This window comes from Scomber japonicus, chromosome 9, assembly GCF_027409825.1.
Source record: "Scomber japonicus isolate fScoJap1 chromosome 9, fScoJap1.pri, whole genome shotgun sequence".
NCBI lineage: Eukaryota > Metazoa > Chordata > Actinopteri > Scombriformes > Scombridae > Scomber > Scomber japonicus.
Window position 1 is genome coordinate 4,452,803 of NC_070586.1, and position 19,420 is coordinate 4,472,222.

At 40.4% G+C, this 19,420-nt stretch overlaps 1 protein-coding gene across 1 annotated transcript in view; it reads left to right on the forward strand.

Moving 5' to 3' along the window:
- The first annotated feature begins 11,970 nt into the window (after nucleotides 1-11,970).
- The window catches only part of sncaip (synuclein, alpha interacting protein), a 10,168-nt gene continuing 2,718 nt past the window's right edge, over nucleotides 11,971-19,420 (forward strand). The window contains exons 1-7 of the mRNA XM_053324863.1: nucleotides 11,971-12,061; nucleotides 16,740-16,812; nucleotides 17,074-17,609; nucleotides 17,712-17,883; nucleotides 18,108-18,203; nucleotides 18,264-18,400; nucleotides 18,795-18,974. Coding sequence (XP_053180838.1) covers nucleotides 12,005-12,061; nucleotides 16,740-16,812; nucleotides 17,074-17,609; nucleotides 17,712-17,883; nucleotides 18,108-18,203; nucleotides 18,264-18,400; nucleotides 18,795-18,974 — 1,251 coding nt within the window. The 5' untranslated portion in view covers nucleotides 11,971-12,004. The remainder of the gene's footprint in view (nucleotides 12,062-16,739; nucleotides 16,813-17,073; nucleotides 17,610-17,711; nucleotides 17,884-18,107; nucleotides 18,204-18,263; nucleotides 18,401-18,794; nucleotides 18,975-19,420) is intronic.

The following is a 19,420-nucleotide window of genomic DNA, read 5'->3' on the forward strand; positions in this document are numbered from 1 at the left end:
AGGTTATGTAACTGGATGTAATATGATGTCAAATGTCTGATGATTGTTGGAGGATGAACAAAAGGCTGCTGACACCGAGTCTGTCTAATGTAAAAGTGTTATATTTATATTAATACAGTCAATTAAATAATAATCTCATACATATACATACAGTGAAAAGTTTGGACACATTTTCATATAATAAGAATTTTAAACTCGTACTGTATTTATTATCGGTGCTGTTGCTTTTATTAGTAGTTTTTTCTTTCTTCTAGTATTATTATTATATATGTTTAATTTATTATGTGCTTTCTTTACTTTTATATATAATTTATTTGAATGGATTTGTGTGGTTTAACTTAAAACGAAACAAAACAAAAAAATATATAAAATAAAAACTAAACTACTAAAGTAAATTTCACATGAAAAGATCATTACTAATACTTATCTTGTTAATAATTATATTTTAATACCAAAATTAGGCAACTTATTACACTAATTATTGGTGTTATCTATCTATGCTTTACATGGATTCATAAAAGCAAATAAGACATAAATGATCATCATGAATAAAACAGTGTGAATAAAATTTAATTTAGTGTGTGTGTGTGTGTGTGTGTGTGTGTGTGTGTGTGTGTGTGTGTGTGTGTGTGTGTGTGTGTGTGTGTTTTGAGTATAAACGCGCTATAATGAGAAATAAAACCCTGTCTGGACTGTTTTGTTACTGCAGTTTTTATTCTAAGGATAACGGACCTTATAACGGCACCACTTCCTCTCCAGAGATCGTCTATTGAACCGATGAATCCACGGTTAGAAAAAAAAGAGGGAAAAAAAGCTTTTATTGTGAAAGTGGGCGTGTCGACAAGCAGCAAGTCAATGCAAAAATGATTCCTAAATGATTCCTCCTGTTCATACTGACTATTAAAACCTTCAAATCTGCTTTCAATGTAAAGTGATGGGAGGACTGAATCCACTTTTAAAAGTAGATGTGAAGCAGTCTGAGTTAGTTAATACCTGAAAAAATAAAACTAAGACTAAAACTAAACTAAACTGAAATAAAACTACTTCATCTCTTGTTAAACTAATTAAAACTAAACTGAAATAGATTTTAAAAAAGCAAACAGAAAAACTAAATGAAAATAAAAACTAATTGACATTTCAAAACTAGCTATAATAACCCTGCTGTGGAATAAATACATTTTTAAAAAATCAATCAATCAAAACACTAAAACTAAATAAAAACGGAACTAAAACTACTTCATCACTTGTTAAAACTTAAAACTAAACTGAAATAAATAAAAAGGCAAACTTAAAAAAAAAACTAAATGAAAATAAAAACTATAATAACCCTGCTGTGGAATAAATACTTTTTTTATCGATAATTAAAATTAAGAGCTAATAAAAGATTAAAAAATAGGTGCAAATAGAATAAAAGTCACTGTAAAATAAAGTGAGTAAAACCAGAGATGTTAGGAGTAAAAGAGTAAAAGTAAATAAGTAAAACAGACATAAAAAATGGGTTATGAAGAAGAAACAATAAAATAAAGAGCTAATAAAAGGTTAATAAAAGATTTTTAAATATACTAAAGGTGAGAATAGAATAAAGTGAGTAAAAAAACAGATGTTAGAGGTAAAAGAGTAAAAGTAAAGTATAAAAAGTCCAAAATAGAAAATAAAAGGCAGAATAAATAAATTAAATTCAATTGAAATGTTACGCCTACACTAAATCTGACTATATTAACCAAAGAAAGTGGATTATACTGTGTGCGTGTCTGTGCGCGTGCGCGTGCGCGTGCGTGCAGCCAATCATGGTCCTCTGAAAACGCGGTGAGAGTGATCCCTCCTCTCTTTTCTCCCCTCTCTGCTTCCCATATGTCAAAGTCTTTGTGCTTTTCAAGACAGCGAGGCGACAGAAGGAAAAAAACAGCTGGATCCAAGGATCAGCTCTGCTAGCTCTCTCTCTCTCCTCTACATCCATCCAGCTCATTTATCTCTCTCTGCTGCCTCATTTCTATCAGGTACAGTATCACAAACACGTCCGCTAACCTGGAGACTCTGCTCTTTATCCCACAGCATTGTTTTTACCTCAGCTTTCTGTTTTGACCCATTTTTCTCTCCCCAAGTGCATGGCTGTGCTAGTCTGTTAGCTTCCACATTAGCCTCTCTGTGTGTGTGGATGCTGATTAGCTTCTCTAGCTTAGCTGAATTAGCCTCCTGCTGCTACATGAGCAGGTATCAGAGGATTAAAGAGAAGGGATGATGAAGAAGAGGAGAAGACACCACAGCTTTACTGACAGTCAGAGGGGTTAATGAGTTTAATGTGTGAGGGAGAAATGACGCTTGATGTTCTTAGTTTGGACTCTTCAGGTGAAGTACCTGGAAATGGAAATGAAGCAGAAATCACATTAAACTTGGTTGTTTTTCTGCTTTCTTCATCCTGCTGCTGGTTTTCTTCTTGGTTATATTTTATGAAATCTTATCTGGTTCTTAGTTTAGTTATTAAAGGTACAAACTTACCAAAATAACTAAGTTTGGCCTTTAGCTTGAGAATATTATCTCATAGTCAGTGATGGAAAGTAAGTATATATTTGAGGTACTTGTACTTTACTGTAGTACAGTTTGAGGTACTTGTACTTTACTGAAGTACAATTTGAGGTATTTGTACTTTGCTGTAGTACAGTTTGAGGTACTGTTGTACAATTTGAGGTATTTGTACTTTACTGTAGTACAGGTTGAGGTATTTGTACTTTGCTGTTGTACAGTTTGAGGTACTTATACTTTGCTGTAGTATAGTTTGAGGTACTTGTACTTTGCTGTTGTACAGTTTGAGGTACTAGTACTTTACTGTAGTACAGTTTGAGGTACTTGTAATTTACTGTAGTACAATTTGAGGTATTTATACTTTGCTGTAGTACTGTTTGAGGTACTTGTACTTTACTGTTGTACCATTTGAGGTACTTGTACTTTACTGTAGTACCGTTGGAGGTACTTGTACTTTACTGCAGTACAGTTTGAGCTATTTGTACTTTGCTGTTGTACAGTTTGAGGTACTTGTACTTTACTGTTTACCATTTGAGGTATTTGTACTTTGCTGTTGTACAATTTGAGGTACTTGTACTTTTCTGTAGTACAGTTAGAGGTACTTGTACTTTACTGTTGTACAATTTGAGGTACTTGTACTTTGCTGTAGTACAGTTAGAGGTACTTGTACTTTACTGTAGTACAGTTTGAGGTACTTGTACTTTGCTGCAGTACAGTTTGAGGTACTTGTACTTTACTGTAGTACAGTTTGAGGTACTTGTACTTTGCTGTAGTACAGTTTGAGGTACTTGTACTTTACTGTAGTACAGTTTGAGGTACTTGTACTTTGCTGTAGTACAGTTTGAGGTACTTGTACTTTACTGCAGTACAGTTAGAGGTACTTGTACTTTACTGTAGTACAGTTTGAGGTACTTGTACTTTGCTGTAGTACAGTTTGAGGTACTTGTACTTTACTGCAGTACAGTTTGAGGTACTTGTACTTTACTGTAGTACAGTTTGAGGTACTTATACTTTGTTGTAGTACAGTTTGAGGTACTTATACTTTACTGCAATACAGTTTGAGGTATTTGTACTTTGCTGTAGTACAGTTTGAGGTACTTGTACTTTACTGTAGTATTGTTAGAGGTACTAGTACTTTACTATAGTACAGTTTGAGGTACTTGTACTTTACTGTAGTATTTCCATGTGATGCTACTTTCTCAAATAGTGATTTTTCCCTCTAAACATCACTCTTAATACTGCAGTACTTTTACTGTAATACTGCATACTACATCACTCATAATACTGCTGTACTTTTACTGTAATACTGCATACTACATCACTATAATACTGCAGTACTTTAACTGTAATACTTTAACTACATTGAGCTCATAATACTACATAAATTAAAGTTGACTTCAGATAAAGCTACAAAAGTATAAAACAACACTTAACAAATAACCAGAGTAACTTTTGATGAACAGTTTTACCTCCGAGGGAAACGTTAAGATTCATTTATCTCATAATAAAGTCTAGAAGCAGAACTGAGTGGTCCTCCCATCCTCCGTCCTGCTCTCCTGACTCGGCTCCAGAACAACATCTCATCTCTCTCTGATTGTTTTTGTGTCTTTCTTGCCTGGAAGGATTTGGACTCGTCACATAAACACAGATTTTTTTTTTTTTTTTTTTGGATTTGTCTTATTTTTATGTCGGGTTTCAGTCCTAAACTGTTGTTATCAAGGCTGTTAGGCTGGACTGTTTCTCAAAGCTGCAATCAGAGGTTTTTATTTTGACCCGTTGGGCTGTGTGGTTTCTCCCACACGGTCTGAAAACAGCTCCGCTCGTACATGGAAACTCTTTGAACTTCCTGTGGCCACAAATGGATGTTTTTTTTTTTTTGTCCGATTCTAAACATAAAGAAACATAAAGAAATGTTTTGTAATGTACAGAGAGTGGACATAAAAATAGAAACATGCTCTGACTGTTTTGGATGTTATTTTGATGAGTCATGAGAGAAACAGGCAATCTCAGCCCCAAACTTTTATCCCATATCCACACTGTGTGACATGTGTAGAGCTCCAATGATTAATCAGTTAATTAATCTCCTATTTTGATAATTGAATAATCATTTGAAGTCATTTTCTTGGTAAAACATGTCCAAATGTTCTGATTCCAGCTTCTTAAATGTGAATATTGTCTGGGTTACTCAGTCCTTTATGACGGTAAACTGAACAGTCAGGACAAAACAAGACATATCAGGTTGTGTCTTGTTCTCATTCAACTGTAGACCAAGTATTTTGTTGCATATATTGAAATTATTTGATTTAATAAAAATAGAAAAGTCTTCAGCTGAGAGTTGGAACAGACCAGCAGTCTTCTAGGAGTTTGTTCCAGATATGTGGAGCATAAAAACTGCTTCACCAAGTTTAATTTAGACTCTGGGGACAGAAAGTAGATCCATCCCTGATGATGATATCTTATCTTATCTAATTATTGCTTTACCATGTGTGTGCTGACCTTATCGAGTATGTCCCTCACTTTGCCAAAAACAATCAAAAACAGCCTTGAGCGTAGACCCGTCACGGTAAATACTTTTATTGGATGATATATTGTCTCAGAAATAATTGTGATGAACGATACTGGGATTGGACCCATTGCCCTTCTAGGCATGGGCCGGTATGAGATTCAGGCGGTATGATAACCATAAGAAAAAATATCACGGTTTCACGGTATTGCGGTATTGAGATCACAGCTCTGAAATGTTCCTAAAAAGAAGAAAAATAAAGACAGACATGTTCATTTAATCTGAATATACACTGTAATGTAGTGTGAGGGGTCGTGATACTCTACGCTGCAGCTGCACCACCTGAGGGATTTCTGACCTGCACTTCCTGTCTTTGACCAGACTAAAAACAGCTCATACCTTAGGAACGGTATGACAGAAAATTTGGCGGTTTCGGTATACCTTGAACACGGTTATCATCCCATGCCTACGCCCTGCATTATTATGCTATTATATTATCAATATATCAATGATCTTCAAATGACAATAATATTGTTTATCGCGATTATTTCGGAGATAATATATCGTCCAATAAAATAAGTTATGGTGACAGATCTATTTGAGCATCCAAACATTCCCTGCAGCTCGTCTAAACAACTCATCTACAAACCATCAATGTAACGTAACATGAGGATGGGAGGACCGAAACAGAAACACATTAATGAAAAGAAAAAATCTTACAGGCTTACAGACCCCTAAAATATGAGAGTGGGGTTTTTTCTACCCGTCATGAACAACGCTGAGTATATCCTTTACATTCATGTTAGCAATGAGAGACGTAATGTTGTTTTTCTCTTTTGTCATACTTTTGAGAAGTAGCTGTTCCAAATGTTGACGTACTAGTTTGGTGATTAGCGTCAGGTCCGTCTCCCTCAGTAACCGCCACAGCTGACGGCAGCTTTTTGTCCACGTAAAGCCACCGTAGCTCAACTCTGCTCCACATATTTCACACCTCACAACATTATCCTTTACTTTCTGGAAGCTGTTAAACCACGCTGGACATTAGTGTGGCTTCGTCTGCATCATGTTTCCTCCGGTCAGCTAGCTAGCAGGCCAGCTTACTACCAGTCAGCTAGCTAGCAGGCTAACTTACTAGCTAGCAGGCTAACTTACTACCAAGTCAAAGTAGACGAGGGCAGCAGTCAAAATTCACTGTCAGACTCTACTTCAACACAAGGTGGAGGTGGTTTACTGAAGCTTAGAGCTCCTCCTAGTGGCTGAAAGTGAACATTTCTCTCCAGCAGCTGCTAATGAACCTTCATACTAGACTACACAGCTCAACTCTTCATTAAAGTTTAAAACACCACCACACAAAGTCGAAGTTAGCCCTATTTTGCAGCCGTAGACGGGTGCGCCAACAGCTTCCAGCAACTGCATCAAAACTCTGTCTCGAAGCAACAAAGTAAGAAATTTAAGACCAAAAAATCTTAGCGTGACAGCTTCAAATCAACAACATTGCATGACACATTTAATTTCAAGCTTTCATTTCAAGCTTTATTTAAACTCGAGTAGTTAAACTCATTCACATGGTCGTCGAGTAATTACAATCATCAAAACATCACAGTATGGAAATAATTACAGCTTAATTAAAACAATTTAAGAAGATAATAAGGAGCTTTTGATTCGTGGCACTTTTGAAAACATGAGAGCAGTGTAGATGGATGACAGCGAGTTGATGACATGTTTCATTTCAATTTCTATGGCAGCGCTACGAGCCTCTATTATGTATAGCTTTGTATTTCCTTTGTGTCCTGTGTATTTTTTTTGCCTTGTACTGTTTGTTATTGTGCCGTTTATATGTTTTGATATTGAGCTACTGAAGGGACGTGATCCCAATAAACAAATTAGTACTGTAAACTGAGATCGTAGTCAGCAGCAGTTTGGTATTTTATGTTTTTTGACCTCTACTTTCGTTCAGATGAGGCAACACAAAGTGAGTAGTTTATACTTTTGTTGACGTCATAGAAATACAACCAGACTGATACAGAGTTTTTGAAGTTGATACCAATATTTATATAGTTTTTTTGGCATTTTTGCCTTTGTTTGACAGTGTATAATGGAGTGGCAGGCAGGAAACGAGGGGGGAGAGATGGGTTTGATATCCAAAAAAAGGAAAAAAAGGTTCCTGCTGGACTTGAACCAGTGATGATGCCGATATGTGCAGTAACTATTCAGCATTGTCAGCAGCTAGAATCAGACCAGTGCACTCTGTACCAGAAGCAATATTAAAATGTGACAATATTTCTTGTCAAGGTGAAAAGCTGTAACAGTGTCCAGCATCAGTGGTTATTTTTTCAGTCACATATTTCGTCATTGAAGTTTTCTTAAAAATAGTGTTAAAATCTCATCTCGCCTTGTGAGCTAAGTGTATCGTCACACCTCTAACTTATACGTTGATACATAATTTATCCAAGCAACCAAATATGTAAACTAATTGTCCTCATTAACTACAGTAGATAATCAGACACAAATAAGACAGTGATTGGTAGCTGATGTACTAGACGGACTGTAGATACTTTAGTCTGTGTTGTACTTGAGGAAGGTTGGTGGTGTTAGTGGGAAGGATGGACCATCATGCCGACGTTGATCTTTCAGAATATGAACATTTATTCAGATCGACTACAGCAGAAGTGTATAAAACTATTCCATAAAGGTTCATAGTGTGACTGCAGATTTTCATTCCCACCAACCGGCAGTAGACCAGGCTTGACTCACTTAATCAACTGATCTCAGTCTTTAGACAGTTATCTAGTTGAATCATTTGTGCTCTTGATTGGTTGGAACAAAATGGAATAGTTTGGACATGCTAGTACTTACCTCTGCAGACAATTAGTGTAGGAAACAACCTTCACTGGCCCCAAAATCTTTTATATCTGTCACCTGCTGTGGCCCATCACAGAGGGTCACTTTGACCCAGGTGGTATCAATCTCTCCCCTCATTTGGAACAAAATGGTTCTCAATTGTACTTTGGCAGCAATATTAATCAAATGTAACCCTTCAAAATGCATAAATAAAACATACGTATTGTTGATGAAGATGATAATCGAAGAAAGATTCACTGCTTTGGAAACATTACCCATAATGACAGTTTAAAGGGGAAGTTTACTCCTTTTTTCTTAAAGCAGGGGTGTCACACTCATTTTAGTTTGAGGGCCACATGCAGCCCAATGTGATCTCAACTGGACTGGACCAGTAAAACCATTGCATAATAACCTTAAAATAAGATATAATTATAACTTTACTATAATAAACCGTATATTTATAAAACAGATGAACAGCCTGAGATGTTTTAAGACAGGCAGGTCCAAACTATTGCATAAAGGTTTTCGTTCCAACTAATCCAGAGCACATAATTTGACCAATCAACTGTCTGAATACTGAGATCAGCTGATTAAATGAGTTGAACTTGGTGTGCTCCTGCTTGGTCGGAATGAAAACCTGCAGCCACATTTATGGCCCTTTATGGGATAGTTTGGTCTCTGTCTTAAGAAAAATTTGCGTAATTTCAACAAAATTATGATTATTTTGCACAGAAGCTGCAGATTGATGATTAATATACGAATGGTTTAAATATGTTTTTTCATAGTCATTGTATTCTAGTCATGGTGGAAAAACCTCCTAAAGCAGCATGTTGCTCACAGTGTAACTTGCTCCTGAAACCTGGCACCTCTTTGTCTTCACAAGTGCATCAATATTAGGTGTCAAATCCTGAGAGTGGATACCAGTTTCAAGTTTGTCATTCGAGTGCTTGTGTTTGAGCCTGGAGCACAGTTTTGTTTTATTGATGCTCATCACAGAAGAAGCTCATTCACAATAGATAAGTATTCCCAAACATGCACAAACATTTTGTAGCAAGGTCTGTCAATGTGGAGTTACCTTTCTAAGAGATACTGATAACATATGTCCAAATTTGTCCTTCACATCTGAATCATGTTGCAAGTCAGTTATCTCAAGCTTGATATCTAGAAGCCTTGAAGGTGAATGGAGAGCGAAAATAAACGAGAACAGCAGTGTGTTTTATTGAAAAATTGGACAAATTACTTTTCTGCAATTTTCATACTTTGCGAATTTCTCCAGGGGTCTCTGATTGGACCCCTTGGCAGGCCGGTTCTGACCCTCGGGTTGTACGTTTGACACCTCTGTCTTTAAGGGTCGGGGCAGGAAACCTGTGTGAGCAGAAAGACTAAACACGAGCCAACAAACATCTCTCAAACATCACAAGTTCACGGCTCATATAAATGTTGATCAGATGAAGGAGAGGAATGTGCACCTTCCTCTCAGCAAACATACCAACACTGACCCGAGGAAATGACTTCATGGAAATGGAGAAAGTAGGCTCCATGACTACATAACATAAATAAACATTTTTGATCAGTTTCCATTACATTTCTTTCTTTTTTTTTAAGTTATAACAATGAAATGTGCTGAGCAGGATTAATGACAATAAAACTGTCGCTGCTCTCTGCTGGACAAACACTGATTAAAACATACTTGTCAAATGATTTAAACACTGCTACTGAAATATCAGCTGATTTATCGGTTGGGCTCTGCTCAAAGTTTTTCTGCTGACAGTCAATATGTCAACAAAAGCAAACTAAACACTTGGAGGAAATGTTCCGCAGTTACAACACTTCCCCGAACAGTAGATGTTTAAGTCTGAAGTCCTACGCTTTAACCACAAATTGCTGCTAATTGGTTCAATTGTTTAGACCGACGTGTACTCAGAAAACCAATATTCAGTGTTTTCTAGGGCTGGGGATTGGTGCTCGATGCCTTTTTAATGTATCGACTAGGGATGCACCGATTGTGACATTCTGAGCTTATACCGATACGGATGTTTGAAATAAGAATTTGGCCGATAACCGATTTATACTCATTCTGTTCTTGCTGTTTTTGTTGTTTTTGATGACGTTATGTTTTATATTATTTATTCTACTGGGAAACAAAGAAATCATTGTAAAAAAACAAAACAACAAAATCTGAATAGTTTTATGGTAATTTAGCCCGTCATTACATTATCTTTGAATGAGCACAAATTCATCTTTAATAACTTTTGCAAGAAATTCTGTTTTTCTTTTTGATAAACAACTGCTTACCTAAGAAGAATTGTCTGTACTTCATTAGCTCTGACCGTCTGACTGCAAATAACCAGAACATCAGCCACTGACATCAACAAATTGTATCTTATTTACAGAAAGGCCGATGTTAGTCAACAACGGCAATGCCGATATATTGGTGCATCCCTAGTATTGACTGAAATAAATCGTTAGCAGGTGGTATCGAAACATCTCCCGTGAAACGATACCTGCAATCGATCCTTTTTGCACCCAGAGCTAGAAAATCTATCTATCTGTAGATATCTGTACGGACTTGCTCACAGCCAATCAACACAAGTGTTCTTGGATTTAATGCGTCATGTGATTGGTCCACTGCCACAGCAGCTACGACCCGTCTGTGGTGGTGAAGTCGTGGTGAATTTGAGTTAGCGCTCTTAGCAGTTCAGCAGTTAAGATGCCTCCTAAACGCTCTAAAGTGAGTCTACACTACACACTGTTACACACCATAAAAGACCTACATCTCTTTTAGGGTGACTATTTAACATCAGTCCAGGGACAGCAGATGTAAAATGGCCTTTTGGCTAATTCTGGCATGTTTACATTTTGTTAAAATGTTTTATTAATCTGCATTGTCCCTGATTTTTAAACCTTTAAATAATGGGAATCTAATGAAGTACTAAGCTGGTATCAGGATCACTTTAAGGGTTCATGGATTGGTGCTGGTATCATAAGTTTTTAAATGGTACCCAGCCCTAGCCTTTTCCAATACTTTCTATCATAATGTGATTATTTTCTCACCAGTGTTAATACCCTGAGAGATCATGATACAGTTTTTCTATGAATTGAACTGGTTGAATCAGAAAAATCTGCTTCAAAATGTTCAGTTTAAAACTTATTTTGGGACTTATGATAGTTTTAATTGTTATTCTTCTTCTTCCATATGATTCTATTTTCAATTGATACACTTTTAATTAAATGTATGAAGCAAAAAGCAGTTCAGCAGAGAATATACTAACAAGTTGGAGCCTTCACTAGGACTTTTATCACAAACAGAGGCTCAGTGGTGCCACTTATTCCTCTGACAGATTGCTTTCAGTCGGCTCTTGTTCTTCTGTCGCTTCAGGCTGCGTCTTTAAAGCTTTGAGCGCGCTGCGAGTCATGCTGCTCTCTGATAAGTCCTGATTATCCTGCTGTTTGTTGCCTTTGATCACAACAGCTCAGGCAGTTTGTGCACTTGACAGTTTGAGCTTTAAACACTGTTGAAACCCTTCCAGTTTCACCGAGCAGAAGAGGGATTTCACTCCCTTCAAAACGACAGCCTTTGTTGGCCGGGTCGGTGAGCGAGCAGGGGACAATCCTTCCTCAGAATAGAAAATCGGATTTGTTGTTTCCACAGTTTCCTCTTTATTCACTGAGCAGCAGTTTGTCATCGCAGTGAGAATAAAGTCACAGAAACACACAGAAAAGCTGTCAGACTCCAGCTTTCAGCAGGACTGTGCTCAGTTTCCTGCAGCCGGTTCCCCTCTTTTATTTCCTGTTGATCATATCACAGTTATATTAAAACCCAAAAGTCATTTTCTTCATCATATTTAAGGGAGTTATGTAACGATGCTGCTACATTAAAAATAGCACAAACTAAAGTGTATTCTGGCTTTTTGGTCAGTTTGTTTTTTCCTCAATGTCAGGAAGACTTAAAAACAGGGAAGAAAGGTACAGAAATTATACATTTATCCAGTTAACATGAACACTGTCCTCATCGCTTTGAATTCTAGGTTATCATTTTGGTCTCCTGGTAGCAGATTGTCTCTGATATAATGAGGTTTTGTGTGTGTGTGTTTTTTTTAAATCTGCAGCTGCTGGTGAGGCTGATGATGTGGTGTGAAGATGGAGGCTCCTGAATACCTGGACCTGGATGAGATCGATTTCTCTGATGATTCAGTGGTAAGTACAACAGGAACTAAACATCTGACAAACTGCAGCTGCTGTACCCAGAGTTATACTTTTATTTGCCTTTTTAAATAACTTCTAACACACCACAAGAACTGCAGCTCCACCAAACTGCTGCTATGTAGCTTTTGACTAGAACAAAACTTAGTGCATCTTACTCATGAATGTATTATAGGAGATGGATATGGTGCCGGTTTCACCTAGTGGTCACTCGTGATATTGCAGCTGAAAAATTCCCCCTGGTGGTCCAAACAGCATTTCCCCATAGACCACCATTGTAAAAGAGACATTTACTGTTGACAGGACGCCTCGAACTGCAGACAAGCTCAATTACGACTCTTTATGTTATCAATTATTGATCCATGGAGGTTTTATATTTGTTAAACTTCCCTCAAGCCAAGAAAAGAGATTTAAAAATCAGTTCATCACAATGTACTGTGGGCAGAGAAGGAAACACTACTGAGTGTAATCAGTAGGACTCATAACAAGGAAGTAAACCTGGAAGTTAGAAACCAATGGGCACCATTTTTTGTCCAGTATCCAGCTCTTCTAATACATCCGTTCAACTTTTTACAATGCTCCCATTTATCCATTTTTTATTGAAACATAAGCAGTTCATCCAGTGAATCCGCTGCTTCTCCAGAGCAAAGAACATTACAAAGGACTCGTCACACCCAGGTCACCACTACTTTGACCTGCTGCCTTCAGGGAGGCGGCACAGGTCACTAAAAACACGCAGCAACAGACTCTTGAACAGCTTCTTTCCCAAAGCCATCCAGACTCTCAATAAACACACTTCATTATTTACCTGTACAATATTTCACAGTCTCTTGCACTCACAGTCTTGTCTTAGAGTAATTTTACCTGCCTTTATTTTGTTTTTGTATAGTTTTATAAAGGGTCGTGATTGATTGTGTGTGTTGATGAATGTATGCAGTAGTATGTCAAAATACCACTGTGATGGGCACTACCAATATCATTGTATTTTAAGTACAGTGACAATAAAGGCATCTTATCTTAATAACTTTAAATGACACACAGGTCAATGGTAAACTGCCACAGGTTAAAAAATAGAGGTTAGCTTACAAAAAACAGAGAAAATGTAGATTTCAGAGTTTTAAAAAAGAGCCTTTTCTTGAAAGTTTCATTCTGCTGCAGGGGTCTTAACCTTTATTAATTACATACAAATCTTCAGCCTGTATTAAAGCATGGAGGAGGAGGATGCATGATGGTCTGGAGCTCTTATACTGGATCCAGACTTGCACTGTGAGTGATTGGCAGCTTCTGGTCTCCACCTAGTCGATCCTACAGCGAGATAAAGGTCCAAATCAAACCTCCAGGCTCTCACGATGACCTTAGAAGCAAAGATAGAGACTGATCAGGGAACCAGCTCCGTCATCAAGCCGGTGTGGGATGAGCAGCCTCACAAGTGCAACACATTGGTGGGAACTTCTGCAGCAGCGTTGGAAGAACATTTTTTCCCAAACGATATGCGATATTTCCATTATAGGAAGAATGTGTGTTCTGTGTCCAATTGTTTATTTCTTCAATGCTTTAATTTCACAGTTCACTGAGACCTTTTAACCAGAGGTCAGCAATTAGGTTCAACGATGGGCCAGATCTTTTTCAGCACTGTTTATTTGAGTGCTGACGTTATAAGTGAACACAGTGAACATAAGCAGGGGTTGTTTTGCTTGTTTAAAACAGTTTTAGGGTTGTAGCTGAGGGAGGGTGTCATAATTCCCATCAGTAATCCACACGCAATGAACAGTAACCTGCTTTATTCCTGGTTGAAGCTGAAGAAGGACTGACACTAATCTGCTCGGGTCAGATGGGATAAATTATGTTATGTACTTGTTTTATTCATCTAAGTCAGAGGTGTCAAACTCATTTTCATTCAAGGGCCACATACAGCCCAATTTGATCTCATGTGGGCCGGACCATTAGAAAGATGGAAGGACGGAAGGAAAAGAAGGAGGAGAAGGAAGAGAATACAGGAAGGACAGATGGAAGGAAAAGAAGGAGGAGAAGGAAGAGAAAACAGGAAGGACAGATGGAAGGAAGAGAAGACAAGAAGGAAGGAAGGAAGGAAGGGAAGATCGGAAGGAAGGAAAGGAAGGGAAGATCAGAAGGAAGGAATGAAGGGAAGAAGGACAGATGGAAGGAATGAAGGAAGGGAGGGAAGATCGGAAGGAAGGAAGGAAGGGAAGATCAGAAGGAAGGAATGAAAGATGGAAGGAAGGGAAGATCGGAAGGAAGGAATGAAGGGAAGAAGGACAGATGGAAGGAAGAGAAGACAGGAAGGAAGGAATGAAGGAAGGAAGGAAGAAAGGTAGGAAGGGAGGGAGGGAAAGAGGAAGAAGGAAACCAGGCCGGATTGGACCCCTCGGCGGGCCGGTTCTGGCCCACGGGCCGCATGTTTGACACCCCTGATCTAAGTGTTATAAGAGGTATTGAGGGATTGAGATGAGCCTTGTATTTACAGTATCTACCTGTAGATTTCTTTATTTTTGAACCTTTATTTATTCACACGTATTGCGTCACATGCATTGATTGACACATGGGTGTCCCCTTATGTTACCTGTTCACCTGGGTGGCGGCGGGAGTTTTGGAAAAGGGGAGTTAGTAGAGCTCTGATATTTTCTGTTGACCGTCACCATCGTCACCATCGTCACCATCGTCACCATCGTCATCATCATCACCATCGTCTTTCACTTTATTCTTACAGTCAGATCACATCAGGGTTTCTACATGTTTGTGGAACAGCTGCTTGTCAGTCCTTTTTGATTTTTTCATTCAAATAAACTTCAGTAAAAACGTCATCTGGACTTCAGTATGATTTTGTGGACGTGTCACAGATAAGAGCCGACTAAGTCTCTCAGCAGCCTTTCAGAAAAGTAGTCGCTAGGGAGCAAGGCTCTCTTTTCCAGGGAATGCCCAGTACAACCACAGTCTGGTTTATCCTGCTGGTCCAGGGGATTGAACCGACGATCCGATTACTTCTCTAACTTTTAAACCACCGCTGCCCCAAAAGTGATAAAAGGGAAAAGTATAGGTTTCTTTATGGGGCCATATATTTTTGTTGGAGGCCCAGGTTTTGCCAGGCGGGGACCTCCAGTCCTCTGAAATGAAGCCAACGCCGAAGTAACTTAGAAATGCATTCTATCAAAAGGCCACCAGGGGGTGACCGTCTCTATACAAGTCAATGGAGAATTCACCAACTTCTCACTTGATTTCTAACCTCAGTAAACGTTTTCAAAATGTGTTTATGGTCTCAATCGCTAGTTTAAAGCCTTCTTCAATGCAGTATGATGTTCATTTGGGACATTTTGGCCTCCCTGATTTTATATGTGACGATAAAGCAGGGTATGCATTAGGGCGTGGCTACGTCCTGATTGATAGGTTGATTGACCAATGTCCTCGAGATCCAGCCCTCGCAACCTCCCGGCTCCGCCCATGGCTCCGCCCATGGCTCCGCCCATGGCTCCGCCTCATGTCCATCTAAGTAGAATCCGTGTTTTTATTTTTCCCAGCATGCACCTGAAAATTTCAAGATGGTGCTGGCCAGATCAGAAACTATTGGCTTCCGAGCAGCAGTCCACAAACCAATGGGTTATGCCACAGATGTTACGTCCATTTCTTTTATACAGTCTATGTGTTTTGCCCATGGGCCACTATTTGTCTTCTTCTGCCTTTAAACGATGCATTAGAGAAGTGCTGATATGCTGCAGTGAAAAATTTAACAGTATCAATACCTCCAACAACTATTTCCATTACCGTGACACAGAGCAGCTTCATTATCAGTCTGATTTTGTTTAAACAAGGACTTGAGATCAGCAGGGAGGAAGTTGCTGTGACTTTGATAAAGGACACACAGAAACCACATCGTCCCGTTTGACCTCGCTGCCACCAACGCGAAGCAGCCGAACTGCCAGGACACTAAAAAAAAACCAGCGCAGCTTCAAGCCAACACAAACAGACCGAGAAACTTAACTCTGCATAGAGAAGTTAGACTCTTCAATAAAAGACAGTTTAGAAGCAGGTGATCAGCTGTGCAGGAAATAACCTTTTAAACTTTTGAACATGTTTGAACCCTTCTGGACAAACAGGCGTCAACTTAAAAATGAGGTATAATTTCTCTTAATGAGGGCTGTTGACTATAATTTCCCAAAAATATGTGTAAAACTTGTGATAATAACTTGGAATTAAGTTGGCTTAAAAAGGTCTAACACAGAATTAGGTGATAATTTAAATACTTTATGCTTTATAAACAGTCAAACCAGACAGACTCAGGACAAAGGTGTTGCCCTACTCACTTTTTTAGCAATGCAGTCCTTTTTAATCTGGTTTTATGTCCATGTGAGAAGTTGCAAAAGTTTTATTTGATGTTAAATTCTGCAGTTTTTCAGTTTTACTCTACTGCAGGCATGAATGAATCAAATACAAACTACATCTTTTACATCTTTACACAAGACTGAAGAGAGCAGCCACAACACTAACCCAGATATATAATATAATCAAATAACATAAAAAATCAAAACTGTTGAGGATTGACTTCTTATCAGATCTTCCTGACTAGAGTTTGTAGTCTCCTGATGCCTCTCTTTCTCGTCTCTTTCTGTGTCTCTCTGATGTCTCTCTGATGTCTTTCTGTGTCTCTCTCGTCTCGTAGTATTCTGTGACGTCTCTGAAGAGCATCCCAGAGTTGTCCAGGAGGAGCGATGGCCAGGCTGAGGAGAGACCAGGTAACCACATCATGTCCTAAAAAATGTCTGGAACTGTAGGAGTTAAGGTGTTAAATTAGATCTGAGTTCAAGTTTATGTTATTTATCATTATTTTATGATTATTTTACACAAACCGACCAATCATTTTATGATTATTATTTGGGGGGGACGGGGTTAATTGTATGTTTTAATGTTTCTGTTTTTGCTTTGCCTAAATGTGGTCTTTAAAATGTTCAGATACTCTGTTTCAACTTCATTGATCTCATCTCCTCGTCCTGCAGCTCCAGCCATCAACTGGAGTCGTGGCGTTTCCTCTCACAGCGGAGGGGGAATCAAACCCACGGGGCTCGCTGAGGTGCACAGCAAGTTCCGGCCGGTGAAGAGAGTCTCGCCTCTCAAACACCAACCGGAGACCACCGACTCAGACTGCGACGGGAAGCTCCAGAGTCAGGGGGAGCCGGGGGAGGACGGCAAGGACGACAAACCCAGCCACGCCTCCTCCGACGGTCCGGGCGGGAAGGCCAAGAGCAGCGTGGGGGGCGGTGGCGTGGGCGTCGTCGGGGGCAACAACCACCAGGCTCTGTTTGGGGAGCTGGAGCACTATGACCTGGACATGGACGAGATCCTGGACGTGCCTTATATCAAGTCCAGCCAGCAGATGTCCACGCTGCCTCGCGTCCCCCACGACAAGCGCTCGGTGTCGGGGAGCAACCTGAGCGGAGGAACCCTGGAGAGGAACCGCGGAGGGGGGCTGAAGAGCACCGCGTTACCCCACAACGAGCCTCTGAGCCTGGGCAGCAGCAGCTCGCAGACTCCGGTACACAAAGCAGATTTCTACACAGAGCACAAAGTTTAGTTTAAAATAAAAGTAAAGTTCCTGATTATTAAACTCAGAGGTTTTGTGGTGTGTTTCCTGTAGTACTGCGTTCTGTCTCCGGTGAAATGGTCTGACCTCAGGAAGTCTAAGTCCATGGATCCAGACCTGCACCTCCTCCATCGCTCTCCTGCTGCAGGGAGCTACCAACCAGAGCTGCACTCCTCCTCCAGCCTCCTCAGCTGCTCCTCCTCTCTCTCCTCCTTCTCTGATGCAGGTAGATACTATCACCTGTTCTCCTTCCACTCCTCCTCCTCCTCCTCCTCCTTCTCCTTTCTTCTTCCTTTTCTCTGTGTTCTCCTCCTCTTCTTCCTCAACTCCTCTTCTTCTCTGTCATCTCCTCCTCTCCTTCTTCTCCTCCTTCTTCCCCCCCCCCCCCTCCTCCTCCTTCCCCTCCTGTATATAAACATGAAGTGACTCCTCTGCTGTGTTCTCCTCCAGATAAGCTGCTGTCAGCGAGGGTCTTCCCAGACTCTCAGAGCCAGAGGAGCGTTGAGCCTGCAGGCGGAGCGGCCATGATGTTCCCTCTGCCTGGCTGCAGGCAGGACGGCTCCAAGACCTGGACTCCTGGATCAGGAGGAGGAGGTGGGGGAGGAGGTGCAGGAGGAGGAGGCAGCGGTGGGCCGAGGGGGTTTGGTGGTGGAGGAGGAGCAGGAGGAGGAGAGGTGGACGAGGAGACGAAGAAGAACCAAAACATCATCAACATCGTCAGAGAGGGACAGATCTCACTGCTGGTGAGTGATGTCATCAGAGAGAGGGAGGTGATGTCATCAAAGGGAGGGAGGTGATGTCATCAGGGGAAGTATGATGTCATCAGATGGAGGGAGGTGAAGTCATTAGATGGAGGGAGGTGAAGTCATCAGAGGGAGGGAGGTGATGTCATCAGAGGGAGGGAGGTGATGTCACCAGAGGGAGGGAGGTGATGTCATCAGGGAGGTGATGTCATCAGAGGGAGGTGATGTCATCAGGCAGAGGTGATGTCGTCAGGTGAAGGTGATGTCAGCGAGTTGCAATGTCTTATTTTTTGTCCTCCTTTTTCTCTCTCTCCCCCTCTTCCTCCTCTTCCTCCTCTTCCTCCTCCTCCTCCTCCTCCTCCTCCTCCTCCTCCTCCTCCTCCTCTTCCTGCAGCCTCACCTTGCAGCAGATAACTTGGAGCTGATTCGTGACGAGGACGGTAACAACCTGCTGCACATCTCAGCCAGTCAGGGTCACGCTGACTGTCTGCAGCACCTCACGTCTCTGATGGGAGAAGACGGCCTCAACGAACGCAACAACCAGCAGCTGACCCCCGCCGGCCTGGGAGTCAAGGTGTGTGTGTGTGTGTGTGTGTGTGACTATCGTTATAGTTATAGTCCTTAGTAGGCATGGGCCAGTTACCGGTTTCAAGGTTTGTCACGGTTTCAAAACCACTAAAATATTCCGTCACACCGTTCCTGAGGTATGAGCTGTTTTTTTAATGTGACGTCTCGTCAGAGAGAGTGGAGGTCCCTCAGGTCGTGTGCAGCTGCAGTGTGAAGTACCACCCCTCCCGTATCTGGTTGCTGTTACAAGCAGGTAGCTCTGCAGGCTGTATGACGGCTGAAGGAGGCGAGCCCCCCGAACTTTCCCCCCGTCTAAAAGGACCAAGTCGGCTGTATTTATACACGGCTACCGTAAAAAGACAGACGGCCACGGCTTGGAGGAAGAAGGTAACGGACAGTAGCAGCGCGAGGAGGAAATACATCCAGTATGATAGTGAGCAAGTCTCCAAAAAC